We start from the raw sequence: 14831 nt of genomic DNA, 5'->3' as shown, positions 1-14831 counted from the left end.
CTTAATAGTCGTTGCCTCTTGGGAGGGGAATTGGGGCCAGTGGTAGGAGAGAGATTTTGTTATCATTGTGTATCTACTTTGGGAACCTTTGGCATTTGTACCATGAATATTTATATTTTATATTCAAAAAAAGAAAAGGAAAAGGATAAAAAATAAAATAAAATAAAAAAAGTCCCTCTAAGCATCCCTTCTCCTAGCAGGATGCTTGGCTTCCCATCCCTCCCCTCAGTTTCTTTTACCTTTGAGAAAAACACTTTCTGAATTCATTGACTTTTCTGCCTCGTCTCTAATTTTGTGCTCCCTACCCCTTTCATGAATGTCACCGAAGATTTCTTACTGTGAAATGCAATGACTTCCTCTGAAACCTTGTTTGACCTTTCTGGGTCATGGGCTTGCTCTCTGTTCCCAGCCTCCCTGGCCATTGCCTCCTGGTCTCCATTTTGATCTCTCTCTTCTCTGCTGTGACTCCACCTTTATTCACTCTGTACCATTGTTCTGAGCAGGGTTTTTTATTTTATTTTATTTTATTTTATTTTATTTTATTTTATTTTATTTTTTTAACGTTTTGGTGCAATCATCTATGTCAGCAGATGCGACCTTACTCCTCAGCTCTACGCCTGCATGTTGACTGGCCCACGAGGCATGTTTAGTTCTCAATTCCATGGGCACCTCAAAATCAAAATAGCCTGAACTTCTTGTCCATTCCCTCACCACCCAGATTCCCATTTTCCCCACTTGCTGTATTTTAGTACTTAGAGCATCCAAGCCAGAAACCTGGGAATTGTCCTAAATTGTCCCTCCATCTCACGAGGATTTGGAGTTCCAGGTTGCCTTGCTGTAACATGCAAATATTAGCTCTGGGTTTTTTTGTTTTTTTGTTTTTTAATCACACCCTTTCACTTTTTCAAATAAACTCTAAGTTGAGCCTCATTCCAGATGGACTTGGGAGAAATGTTATGCATATGAATGTTCTGTCCTTATTAAAAGTAGTGGGGGCCATTTTAATTATTCCTCCACATTGAGGATTTTGTTTATGAATCCATAGAACCTCATTCCAGGGGCATTTCTGCATTTGAGACATGAGCTTGGTTTTTATTTAAAACTAAGTTGGCAATTATATAACTTCACAGAGTTTATGGTTTATTATTTTGCTACTTATGTTGCTGTATTTTGCTTGATTTCCTATTCAGTCATTAAAAAAATAAATACAGTTAAGAATGGACTTGTGAGCATCTTTTTTATTGGGAGTTGATTTGCCCAGGGTCAGTGTTTTTCCTGTTTTTGGTGCCCATTTGGGGTCGACAAGTTTATGGTACTTCAGTGCCATCACCCCGATTATCCATGGTCATGGGTGATAGACTAGTAGAAGTAGGTGATGGCACTAAGGTTTACATGGACTTATATTTTGTAATTTTAATTAATTGAGATTTAAAGCAACCCTCCAAAAATAGTTACAGAGAGATAATCATTCTTTGTTTTATGTGTTAATAATTTGACTGTTGACTTGAATTTTTGTTACCTGTGGCTGTCACCTGAAGAATGTATGGTCAGTGATTCACGTTCTCTCTCTTTGTTTCTCTCTCAGTGCAATGAAACTTCATTCTTTTTTGAAGCTCGGAGTAAAACTGCTTGCAAGCATCTTTGGAAGTGTAGTGTAGAACATCATACATTTTTTAGGTATGTTAATGTGGAAGTTTTGTTGATTGCTCTAATGAAAATTGCATTTGTTTTTATAACAAGAATTCTGTTCTATCTACAAGTAGAAATTTAATTTATTCAGTCACCTAATTCTCTTGATCACATTAATAGAAATAGATATATATATATATGCACAGACATGCATACACACATACATGCACGCATAGTTATCTTCTTTGCTCACATTATAAGAAAAGGCCAAGGACAATTTTTGTTTGTTTGTGTAAAAAGTACAGCTTTGGTATTCATGGAAAGTAAATGTTCTGCTATGGACATACTAAATTTGAAATGCCTGTTAGTCATCTAAATGGAGACGTTGGAAGTATAAAGCTTACTGGAAAGACCTAGGTTGGCCATGAAGATTTAGTATTTTAAGCAAAGCTGACTGGATGAGGTCACCTCTGAGAAAAGTGAAGAGACAGAAGCAGGAAGCCAAGGACTGGGCTGTGGGACCCTGCCAGCATTGAGAGACCTGGAAGAGCCAGCCATGGGTTATGAGAAGGAGTAACCTGGAAAGTGTGTAAGGAAATGGAAGATGAGGGAGGAAAATGTCATGTTGAATAGGGCTGGAGCTGGCTACTCTGTTGCATCCTGTGCTCCTGGAAGATTAAGTAGGGATGGAGAATTGACTGTTGGACTTTGGGATACTTTCTGTTATTTCACATCTTTATGGTGTAAAGATAACACTAAATTTAATCAGGTAATACATTCAGTTATATTTGTTTTTAAATTTAAAACTGGATTTATTCTTCCCCTTATTCCTATTTGATTTGCATGGAACTATTTCCCCAAATAGCATGATATTGGAGGCGTATTCTTACAAGATGACCAGTGTCCTTCACTGAGCTTGTATTCTGGCAGGGATGTTTCCTAGAAAGCATGAGACATTACCTCTCGGTCAGGGGGCTAGGTCGAACAGCTCCCCGTGGAGGTGTCTGTTGAAGGTACCCTGGAGTGGGAAGTGCTGGACTATAGTACAAGGGAGACTGACCCACTCCTCAGATACGATTAATTAACTGCTGTGAGGACCTTGGCTTGGGTAAATCAACCTAGTGACAAAGTTCCCAAAATCATTTAAGCAGAAAAAGTAATTTGATTCACAACTAAAGCGTCTGAGGGCAATGATGTCTTCCGAAAGTATGAGTATTTCAACATTATATAAATATATAAATTCCTAGAGTATGTTTGTTTTTCAACAGTTAGCTTGTAATAACTGATAATTATTTCTTGCAAATGTGTAGAACAAATAAGATATTTTGACTAGCTGTTAAAGTGCTGCATGATTATATTTTCTACATAGCTTTTGCTCAACTGTTGCAAAAGTATTTCTGAGTCTTAATTTAATTTTATTTTAAAAATTCATTAGAATGCCGGAGAATGAATCAAATTCATTGTCAAGAAAACTCAGCAAGTTTGGATCCATGAGTTATAAGCACCGGTATAGGTAAATGTCATTTTTTTTTCTTGGGGTGTGTGTATGTAAATACATAAATATTTAATTCAGCTGTTCACATACATGCACATTAAATTTTTTAAAAATTTTGTACAGTGCCAATGAATTTTATTAGCATAATAGTTCATTAAACTTTTTTGACAAAAATTATTTTCCAGGTTTAATTATATTTAACTAGAGGCCCGGAGCATGAAATTCATGCACGGCAGGGGAGTGGGGGTGGGGGGAGGGAGTGTTCCTCAGTCCAGCCTACACACTTTCCAATCTGGGACCCTTTGAGGGATGTCCGACTGCCCTTTCACAATCCAGGACTGCTGGCTCCCAACTGCTCACCTGCCTCTGCCTGATTACCCCCTAACTGCTTCTGCCTGCCAGCCTGATCACCCCCTAACCACTCCCTTGCCAGCCTGATCAACACCTAACTGCTCCCCGGCAGGCCTGATTGCTCCTAACTGCCCTTTCCTGCAGGTCTGGTCCACCCCCACAACTGCTCTCCCCTGCAGGCCTGATCCACCCCCACAACTGCTCTCCCCTGCAGACCTGATCCCCCCAATTGCTCTCTCCTGCTGTCCTGGTCCTCTCAACTGCCCTCCCCTGCTGTCCTGGTGCCCCGCAACTGACCTCCCCTGCTGGCCTGGTCTCCCCCAACTGCCCTCCTCTGCTATCCCAGTTATCCCTAACTGCCTTCCCTGGTGGCCTGATCTTCCACAACTGTCCTCCCCTGCAGGCCTGTTACCCCCCAACTATCCTCTACTGCAGGCCTGTTCCCCTTCCCCCCAACTGCCCTCCCTTTCTGGCCTGGCTCCCCCCAACTGCCTTCTAATGCAGGCCCAGTTGATGACGACCTATAAAACCTAAGTAATTAAGTTATAAATGTTCTTGGTACTTGCTATTCACTGATAACTAAAAATAGAACCTTTTGCTTATCAAGGTTCTTTCTTAGACAGTGATACAATTATCAGGAATTTAAGGGAAGAGTACCTACTTATGTTGAGGTGAACAGCCAATAGTCACCATTTGGGCTGTTTTTCCATTTAGAGCATAAAACATGTCAAGGGTTATAGAGAAAATGTGTAACTCTATCTCTGTGTTCCTATTATTAAAATTGCAATTATGTTGCTTAACATATGCTGTAGTTAGTTTCCACAAATTTACTACTAATACCTGATTTCTCAAATTTATTGAAATGCAAATGTTGTGGCTACTGGGAATTATTATTATTGGATTTTGCATATTAAATATCATTTCTTCCAAGAAAGTAATTAAAGGTAACCTTTGCAGAATTGGAAGCTCTGCTAAATCTGTTCTAATTTGGTGGCTGGTCTTAACTGCCTTGTCAGTTTTAATGAAACCCAAATCTCCATCTCTGTCTGTAGGAAGCACTAATGTTACACCATCCCTGGAAGAAATGTGTTTCATCCCACTGCCCGGAGCTAGTCATGGGCAGGGATGGGTCTCAGACTGCTGGGTAGTCACCAGCATGTGAATTGTTAATTGTCAAAGGAGGCAAAATCCCAGCCTTTAACAAACATCATATGCCTGCTTCTCTTTTGAGATGTTCTCGTGGAATGAAGGCAGTGCTCTGGAAGCACAGCCCCTTCCTTTATCCGGCAGGCTTTGAGGGCATGAGGGATAGAAAAGCATTGCAAGTGCTGCAGGGTGTGAATGCAGGTGTGTCTGCATTTATGTGCATAATTATGTGTAGACATTTACAGTGATACGTCTGTAGGTGTATGTGGTGTAAGAAGACAGAGTTCTAGTCTTCATCCCTTTCCTGCATCTCGTGGTTGCTGAATGTCAATGAGATTTCTTTTTTTTTTTTTTTTTTTTTTTTAGAAAAATGAGTCATTACTTAGCAAGGGGGAAATATTACACATTTTTAGTGATGTGTGACAGTCAATCAAAATTCCAGATTTTGTGGGGAAATCTGAGCTGAAATCAAACAATCTGATTCTTTTGTTTCATTATCAGAGACCAATAATCTGAAACAGAACTTGATCGAATCTTTGATTAAAATATTTTGTTATACACTTATATTTCTTTCTCTGGGCCCCTTAGAAATTAACTTTGCCTTTACCTGTTGTTAAGTTAGTAGGGGACTCCTTGTTTATTTTTGTTTTGTTTTTTACAGAGAGGAAGGGAGAGAGATAGAGAGCTAGAAATGTCGATGAGAAAGAAACATCGACCAGCTGCCTCTTGCACACCCCCTATGGGGGATGTGCCCACAACCAACGTACATGCCCCTGACCAGAATCGAACCTGAGACCTTTCAGTCCGCAGACCGACGCTCTACCACTGAGCCAAACCGGTTTTGGCTCCTTGTTTTGATGAATAAGTTCTGTAGAATTTATGTATATTCCAGGAATGAGAATTGGGCCTGAGAAACACCCCTGGGGACCCAGATGACCTTCTTGTAGGACTTAAATCTCATGAACTTTCTTCGTTTCTTTTTTCTTTTCTTTTCTTTTCTTTCCTTTTTTTTTTTTTTTGTATGTATTTATTGATTTTATTTTTTTTATTTATTTATTTTTTTAAATATATTTTATTGATTTTTTACAGAGAGGAAGGGAGAGAGATAGAGAGCTAGAAACGTCGATGAGAGAGAAACATCGACCAGCTGCCTCCTGCACACCCCCTACCAGGGATGTGCCCGCAAGCAATGTACATGCCCTTGACCGGAATCGAACCCGGGACCTTTCAGTCCGCAGGCCGACGCTCTATCCACTGAGCCAAACCGGTTTTGGCTATTTATTGATTTTAAAGAAAGAGGAAGAGAGAAGGAAAGGAGGAGAAAGAGAGATACATTAATTGGTTGCCTCCAGCACATACCCCAACCTGGGATTAAACCCACAACCTGGGCATGTACCCTGACTGGGACTCTAATCGGCAACCTTTTGTTGCATGAGATGATGCTCAACCAACTGAGCCACACCGGCTAGGGCTGCACATTTCTTAAAGCCTGAAAGAGAAAAAATACTCACGAGAGCCTTCTTTGTGTCGGGTGCTTGCACAGGTGTCACTTTATTTAATCCCATAAAATAAATATGGGACGGGCTCAGTGGCCTGCCAAAGGAGGTATCTCTTCATTTATACAGATGAGAAATTTGAGTCTCAAACCCCAAAGTAAACTAACTGAACCTAAAGGCCTTTACCAGTAAGTGGCAAAGCTAGGATTTGAACCCAGGTGTCTCTGTTCTTGTTCTCTTTCCTCTACCCCTCCCCCCCCCCCCCCCCCCCCGCCCCTTTAGGGGCTGCAGGGCCACTCAGCATAGAATGGGAGTGTACATGACAGAGTGTGAGGAGGAAGGAAGTAGGTGATCATGGGAATAAATCTCTGCCACCATTTATCAAATACTGTCTGCTACAAGGAAATAGTAAGAATTCTGCACAATAATATTTCTGCTAGGAAATAGGAAGAACAATTTGACATATATTATCAATGTTGAAAATAAGGCTCTGGGAGATTTAAAAAATAACCTGTTAAGACCATACAGTTGAGACAGAGCTATGCTTGCAATTGCAGAACAATGGCTTAATGTTCTCCCACTGCCCGGCTGTGCCATGCTGACCAGCTGGAGGTCAGGGAATTTGTTCTAGTCCTGGGTCCTATACTGCCGGTGGCAGATCGGTGTGTGGTTCTGGACCATAGTTTTATTAACCTGCCACAATTTGCTTCCCTCTCTACCCCAGTACTCATGAAGTATTGGACCCTGGCATCTTCATTCATGGTAGCTCTTATCAAGTTGTGTCCCCAATTAGCCTGATGATAAGCTTCTTGTTATGGTTGTTTTAAGCATTAAAAAAAAAATCTAATAAAGGTAGATGCGTTAATGGGGAGGGAAAACTTTCACAGAAGTATGTAGGAGGTAAATTTTGCTTTATAAGTTTCATTTGGGAGATATTTGTTCTGTAAATGTAGGACAAGTAGGATTTGGGGCCATTAAAAGGCTTTCTGGACCTTCTTGAGATGAATTAAGCTAGATAAATAGAAATGCATTTTTCCTTGTCCCTAATGATATTTTCCTTGTACCTAAGTGAAATTTTCACTTAACATATTTAGATGAAAGCCAGGGTCATTCATTGGCTCAAATTCAGCAGCCGTGGGGTGAATTCTTAGTAGGATGAATGTTCACTGAAATCCAGCGAATGAATTTACACATTTCCCAGAGATTAGTCGATCCCCAGAGAAAGCTCAACCTCCTGAATCCTCACAGAACTCCAGGAAAGCAGCCCTGTGCGTGGGGTTTCAGGCTGTTTTAAATCTTCCTGGGCACCTGATCTAGTGCAGGCGAGGCGAGCATAATAAAAGGTTGATTGTGCCATGGCAGGGCGGAGAGTAGACCACACAGTGGTCCTGACGGGGTGCTGTACAACTTGCCATGTGAGTCTAACATGGGGTGATGCTGATGCATATAGAGTCATTGCCCTTACGTAATTCAGCCCAACTTTTAGTTGTACAGTTGGAAGGCAATCAAAATTCTCTATTGCTAGCCCATCATTTTGTTTAATCTAAACCTTAGTCCTCCTTTAATTACCCCCCCCCCCATTTCCTGTTTCTTCTCCAGAAACATATTCCTTCCATCTAACTTACATGTTTCCCATTGGAATTTAATACTACTTCCTTGGTTAATATTGCAGTGTGACTCAGTTGGGAACACATGTATGCTTACAGCTCCTGTGAGTGTGTGTTTTTTCTTTCCAGATATTCTGGAAATACTTTGCAGATATTCTGAATGAGCTGTTGTTTAATTTTGTGACTGTGTGGTTTTACTTGTATTAATCAAAAATATTGCATTTTCAAGTGGCAGGACAGCATTGCAAATGAGTCGAGATCTTTCTATTCAACTTCCCCGGCCAGACCAGAATGTGGCAAGAAGCCGAAGCAAGACTTATCCTAAGAGAATAGCACAGACACAGCCAGCTGGTAAGTCATTGATGTAAACATGCATTTCCTTTTAGGCTGATGGTGTAAGATATGCTCTGGTGGTGACTAGAGCCCAATAGTTCTTTTATTGTTAATACTGAATTTTTAATTTGACCCTGAAAATATCTTAGAAGTTAGAAATTATTAAAAAGTACACAAGTAGTCAACTTGAGTCACCTTAGCCTGCCTAATGTAATTATACTTTCTTTTCAAAGAGATTAAAGTCTCAATTGAATAATTTTCTGAGATTGGCAAACTTTTAGAAAAAAAACACCTTTTTTATATACATATGCAATTTATACAAAATTTGGTAGATTTGTTGTTATTGTTTTTTATTGTGAAAAATAATGTACATATAGAAAAATGTATAAAATATACATATATATGCATATACACAAAAAAAAATTAACATAGCCTTCAAGCCATGAAGTCCCTCCTATTTGTCTGTTCACATCTTTACCATCCCCTTTCTTTCCCAAAGAGTAAAAAAAAAAAAATCTGACTTTGTGATAATTATTTCCTTACTGTTTGTTAGAATTTTACTGCTTATGTAGGTTTCTCTGAGCAAACTGACTTATTTTGTCTATTTTTAACATTAGGTGAATGACTCACGGTCTCTTTTTTTTTTGTCTTGCTTCTTTCTATAAATGTTATGTCTGGTATATACTAAATGTATTCATTTTTTTGTGCTGTGACTATTCTTTTTATGACAATTTTGTTTATCCATTTTACTATTGATGGACATTTGGATGACTAATATTATTATTTTTTAAAATATATATTTTATTGATTTTTTACAGAGAGGAAGGAAGAGGGATAGATAGTTAGAAACATCAATGAGAGAGAATCATTGATCAGCTGCCTCCTGCACACCCCCTATTGGGAATGTACCCGCAACCCAGGTACATGCCCTTGACCGGAATCAAACCTGGGACCTTTCAGTCCGAAGGCCGACGCTCTATCCACTGAGCCAAACCGGTTAGGGCATATTATTTGCTTTTAATATAGACTATTTTAATGAAACCACCTAATCAATCAGTTTTAATCCATGTTTGGTGTTCAGAGCTCATAGCCTTTTACCGACTTTGGTTGTGGCTTGTTTATAGATCACCTTTGTCTGACACTCTCCTCAGACTTTGCACATATATTTTCTCACTTGGGCCTCACAATAACCCTGTGAGGTAGGGCAAGACCCAGAGTATGTGCCCATTTTGCAGAGCAGGGAGACATGGCTCAGCTGCTAGGTGGGGTGGGGCTGGGATGAAAATCCAGGTCTCCTGCATCATTTTGCTGTATAGCATTGTGTGAAGTGAATGGCATCTTTTTAAATGTTTTTATTGATTTCAGACAGGAAGGGAGAGGGAGAGGGAGAGAGAGAGAGATAGAAATGTTAATGATAAGAGAGAATCATTGATTAGCTACTTCCTACATGCCCCCTAATGGGCATTGAGCCTGCAACCCACAACCCAGACATGTGCCCTGTTTGGGAATCGAACAGTGACCTCCTCATTCATAGGTTGACGCTCAACTCCTGAGGAACACTGGTTGGGCAAGTCAATGGAATTTTTACTAACAGTAATTAACCTCCGAACATTGCATGGCAATTAATATAGCATATGATCTCCATTGTTTCATTTAACTCTCATGCCAGGGATATGAAGAAAGTGTTTGAATTTTCTCCACTGCTGTTGGTTGTGAGAATGTCACATGACTCCTTGTTTCTAAAGCCAAATTAAATCTGATTGTAGGCCCCTTCCTTGGGCCTAGGTTGGGAGGAAATGAAATTCTTTCTGATGGGTCTACAGTGGCAAAAATTAGACATGATTTAATTTTACAACAGATTACTTTGCCACATAAGTATTATCATTATCCCCATTTGGGTGATGAGCAAACTGCAATTTAAAAAGGTAATTTGGCCAAGATTACTTAATAAGTACATAGCTTAGGACAAAAATTATAACCTTAATATTTAATGTCTTTATCTTCATCTTTTGTATTTACTTTTGTTTACGAGCAGCCTTAAATCCCATTTAGATCAAGTCCAGTGTGGTATAATCAGAAGCAAACTTTAAAATCTTGTGCTATTTCCGAAATGCCATGCCTCATGAAATTATTCCGAGACCGACTGAGAATATAAAAAACCATTTCCTGGTTTTTAAATCAACATTTCATTTCTGTTAAGATGCAGGAAGCATCACACATGCTTTTTTATAAACCTGTGCAGGTTGCTTCTTCTCTTCTCGTATGTTCTTGTAGAAATATCTGCCATTGTAACCCACCCTTCTTTCCTTCCTCCCTTCCTTTTCCCTCCCTCCCTCCTTTCCTTTCTACTTTCCTTTCTTGCTTTCTTGCTTGCTCTTTTTGGAAGCCCACATTCTAGAAGCTGATTAATTTAGGGACAAGGGGTTTGGGTTTTCTCATGGCTTATGCAAATCCAGTGAAATGCAATTTTCGCAGAGCAGCCTGGGACTGTATTGAGCCCTCACATCTACCTTCCACCTCAAGTCCCACCTCCATGTGTCCTATTAACCACACTCCCTCTTTTGTAGGGAATAAGGATGTGGCTGCTGAAACCGGTTTGGCTCAGTGGATAGAGCGTCAGCCTGTGGACTGAAAGGTCCCGGCTTCGATTCCCGTCAAGGACACGTACCTTGGTTGCGGGCACATCCCCAGTGGGGAGTGTGCAGGAGGCAGCTGATTGATGTTTCTAACGCTTTCTCTCTCTCTCCCTCTCTGTAAAAAATCAATAAAATATATTTAAAAAAAAAAAAAAAAGAAGAAGAAGAAGAAGAAAAAAGAATGTGGCTAACGCATGGCCCAGGTCCTCTAGGACAGCCTCTCAGCTTCAGGTGGATCTTTTAAAACCGGAACACATGTATGCTTTTATTATTATAAAAATACATTCTTGCTTTTGAAAATTTGGGAAACTTGGAACCTTCCCATCTATAAAAGAAAAAAAAATGTTATATTCAATTCTATTCTCCTAGTACAAACACTATATTGTATAGCCTCTAGTCATTTGTATATCTTTTCTGCAAAAATTATATAGTAATATTTTACAACTTTCTTTTCTTATCTAGTATACAATGGATATGTTCTAATAAGTTTTTTAATGTTCTTCTACAGCCCCATTTTAAGAGCTGTATATTTCTCCTGCATAGATGTATAATGGACTTGACATAATTTATTCAGCCAATCTTTAGTTCTTGGATATTGAGGCTATTTCAAATTTGGGAGACTATAAATGTAACTAAAGTGAATGTTCTTATAGTAATACCTTTAAGCATCCATGCTAGTTTATTATATATTAGAGGCCTGGTGCATGAAATTTGTGCACAGGTGTAGTCCCTAGGCCTGGCCGGCGATCAAAGCACGAGTGTCTGGCATGGAAGGGCAGGTCCCAGGTGACCTCTGGGCCTGGGGTAGCACCTGGACTGCAGGCTCCTGTGCACCCCTCTCTGCCTAAGTCACGGTGCCAAGTCCCCCTGCGGAGATGTGGTGAGCACAGCCAGATGCCACGGGCTGGGGTGCAGCATGGGCCTCTGGGCTGCCAGTGGCACCACATGAAAGCCGGCAGGCAGTGCACTCTTTCTTGGCCAGCCTGCAGACTGGCTCCTGCAGGAACCCATGGGGAGCCCCACCGGCCCCTGGGGTCCCAGTGGCTGTGGCCTGGTTCACCCTGAAGAGGCCACAAGGGTGCGGAGCAGGCTCCTTAAACAATGGTGTATTGTCATCTTTAAAAGAGGATTAAATAATGCTGTGTTTAAAAACTAAGACTTTTCTGTGCATATATTTCACTTTGAATTGAATTACTTCCAGCCTAACTTTGCAGGCCTGTGTTCTGCAAAACCGTGATGTGTTTTGGGGACCTAGAGAGAGCCTTCCCTTGACAGTGTGTGATTGTCTGGGTGTGGATGGATCACTTAGCAGATGTCAGTGATGCAGTGTTATGGTTGCTGTCACGTATATATGAAAGATGTTGTGAAGGATGGATTGTAATTCTGTCTCTTTAAATGTCACATTTTCTCTTTCCTCTAATTCACATGTAGTCTGCTTTGAGCCTCATTTGAATCCTGCTGGCAGAGACCCAAACTCAGCCATCTCTTACTCCTCAGGTCATGGTTGGGTTCTAACTTGGAGCAGAATATCTGAAGGGGGCCTTCTTGTCTTCTACTATGTCAGTCACTACTGTGCTCCTTGTCCCAGCCCACCCGGCCCCATGAGGGTGGGCAGCTGTGTGTGAATCTGGGATACTGTGGCGTGGGGGGAGGCGGGGGGAAAATGGGGGAAAGGGGAGAGAAGAAAAGGGTTCTTTGGTGAGCCTCCTCAGCTTAGGCTTGCCAACCAGTGGTTGTTGGTGCCAACTCAGTGCTCACAGGAATCCCCAATTTGGGGTTCAGTGGAGAAAGAAACTGAAAACAGCTCCATTATGATACAGCATGGCTATGGAATAGCTCAGTAGTGTTATAGCTCACTTGTGAAACAGCTTGGCTGTAAAACAGCACATCTCCGAGGTGGCTCTCACCCTGTCTGCCCCGCTCTGCCCGGGTCCAGTAAGATACCTTCGTCAGGTGTTTCAGCTCCAGCCTGGGAAATGCAGTCTCTAGTCTTCAGTGAAAAGGGAAAGTGCCTTTTCCAAGCCGGAGGGAACTTGACTTATACAGAGAAATCTCTGGTCCCTGACTGGTTTGTACTCATGCAAATGAGGACTCCAAATCCGCGAAAAATGTCCTGATGGGTCAGAATGGAGCCGCTCTGATGGATCAGTGACGGTACTGATAGGGACGGAGCTGTGCAGCTCTATTGGACGGGGCGGGGGTCAGTAGGTGGGGGAGCCTCAGTCCTAATGGTTGAAACACAATTCCAGGAACTCCTTGACAAGGGCTGACTCAGATGGCAGAAACACAGTACAGATAGCAGTTCAGCACAGGCTTCTCCCTGAAGTGCGGTTCGCATGAGAGACCCACATGTAGAAAAGGCTGCTGGGCTCTGTTTTAAAAATCAGCTCCGCCAGGACCGGTTTGGCTCAGTGGATGGAGCGTTGGCCTGCGGACTGAAAGGTCCCGGGTTCGATTCTGGTCGAGGGCATGTACCTTGGTTGCGGGCACATCCCCAGTGGGGGGGGGGGGGTGTGCAAGAGGCAGCTGATCGATGATTCTCTCTCATTGATGTTTCTAACTCTCTATCCCTCTCTCTTCCTCTCTGTGAAAAATCAATAAAATATATTTTTAAAGATAAAAATAAAATAAAAAAATAAAAATCTGAGCCCCGTTAACCACCTGAAGCCCTTCTTAGTCGGTATCTTCTTTCTCAGGGTCCACACCTATTAACCAGAAATAGCTGTTGTGTGACCAAAGACCAGTTGTAGCAAAGCAATTGTCTCAGTGAAGGTGAGATTGGAAAGGGAATTTGACTTAAGACAAAATAAAACAGAAGAACCTATAAAGTTGTAGGTCTAATTATTCAATCATTAGCTATTTATATTGGAATATTACCTAAAGCAAATGAATGATGTTTAGGATTAAGCCTGTCTACAGACACCCTGCTCCCAGTCCCCCTGTAAGACTTTCCTGTGGAAGGAAGGAGCGGGAGTGAGGGGGTGAAATGCTGTGAGGAATTGGCCTGCGGGTCATTAGGTCACTGTCCCCTTCCCCTAAGGCCTCTGTTCCCTTCCCCACCCCGTAGGCAGCCCCTCCTTCCCTGTCCATTCATCCTTTCACACTGTGTGAGCTTTAGAGCAGCCCCTATTCCTGGGACTCATTCATGGGTAGCTGAGCAGGAAATAAATAATAGTTTTCTCCTTTTTATAATAGTTTTGACAATTAAAAAAGTAGAGAGCAGATTTCAAGACATAGAAAAGTTTCTTTATTAGATTGTACTGTATTTGGTGAACAAAGGGTTATGGTTTAAATAGAAGATAGATTTCTTTTAGCTGTAATAAATCTAGCTGTTAATTTGCATCGATTGCGTTCTGCTGTTTTTCTCTCTAAAATAAAATTTTAGAACTACAGCTTCAGGAGTTATTGGCATACATTCTCACCTCTCATTTAACATTTATTTATAATAAAAAGCCAGTTGTGCTAGAAAGGAGACTTTTGCATTTTGTTAGTTTATATCGTTAATTTCTAGTGCTTGACTTGTAACTCTAGAGGACATTCTTTCTTCTGAAGTGAAACTCAGACTTGATGACTGCTCTCCTCAACCTGCCCGCTCAGTTCTCTGCAAATTAAAAAACCCTTTGTTTCACCTCTCAATCAGGAATGCCCTGCTATTGTGTTTAGAATCCGCCAAGGTTAGACCTTGGCACCACGATGAGGAAGTACATTCCAGAACCCGGAGCCCTGCACCCAGCCTAGGAGTTCAGCACCAGGGCAGGCGGCCAGAGAATTCTTGCAAATCTAAATGGCTTCTTTAAAAAAAAAAAAAAAAAGCAACACATAAATTCTTTTTTAAAAAAAAGAGGATATAGTAGCCTTGGCCTGGTAGCTCAGTTGGTTAGAGCATCGTCCCTATACGCCAAGGTTGCAAGTTTAATCTCCAGTCAGGGCACATACAACAAGCAACCCATGTATGTATAAATAAGTGGAACAGCAAATTGATTCTCCCAGCCCTCACCCTCAAAACAATCAGTAAAATTAGCCCTGGCCAGTGTGGCTTAGTTGGTTGAGCATAGTCCCATTCACCAAAAGTTCACCAGTTCCATTCCAGTCAGGGAACATGCCTGGTGTGCAGGCTCAATCCCTAGTAGGGGGCATG

The 14831-nt window shown here is 41.3% G+C and overlaps 1 protein-coding gene across 1 annotated transcript in view; it reads left to right on the top strand.

Moving 5' to 3' along the window:
• The window catches only part of EPB41L4A (erythrocyte membrane protein band 4.1 like 4A), a 194215-nt gene that overhangs the window by 130088 nt on the left and 49296 nt on the right, over positions 1 to 14831 (top strand). Inside the window, exons 10-12 of the mRNA XM_084882830.1 lie at positions 1586 to 1677; positions 3065 to 3142; positions 7954 to 8075. Coding sequence (XP_084738956.1) covers positions 1586 to 1677; positions 3065 to 3142; positions 7954 to 8075 — 292 coding nt within the window. The remainder of the gene's footprint in view (positions 1 to 1585; positions 1678 to 3064; positions 3143 to 7953; positions 8076 to 14831) is intronic.

Source organism: Pipistrellus hanaki (assembly GCF_964339955.1).
Source record: "Pipistrellus hanaki genome assembly, chromosome: 4".
In the NCBI taxonomy this organism is placed as follows: domain Eukaryota; kingdom Metazoa; phylum Chordata; class Mammalia; order Chiroptera; family Vespertilionidae; genus Pipistrellus; species Pipistrellus hanaki.
This window is presented reverse-complemented; position numbering and strand designations above follow the sequence as displayed.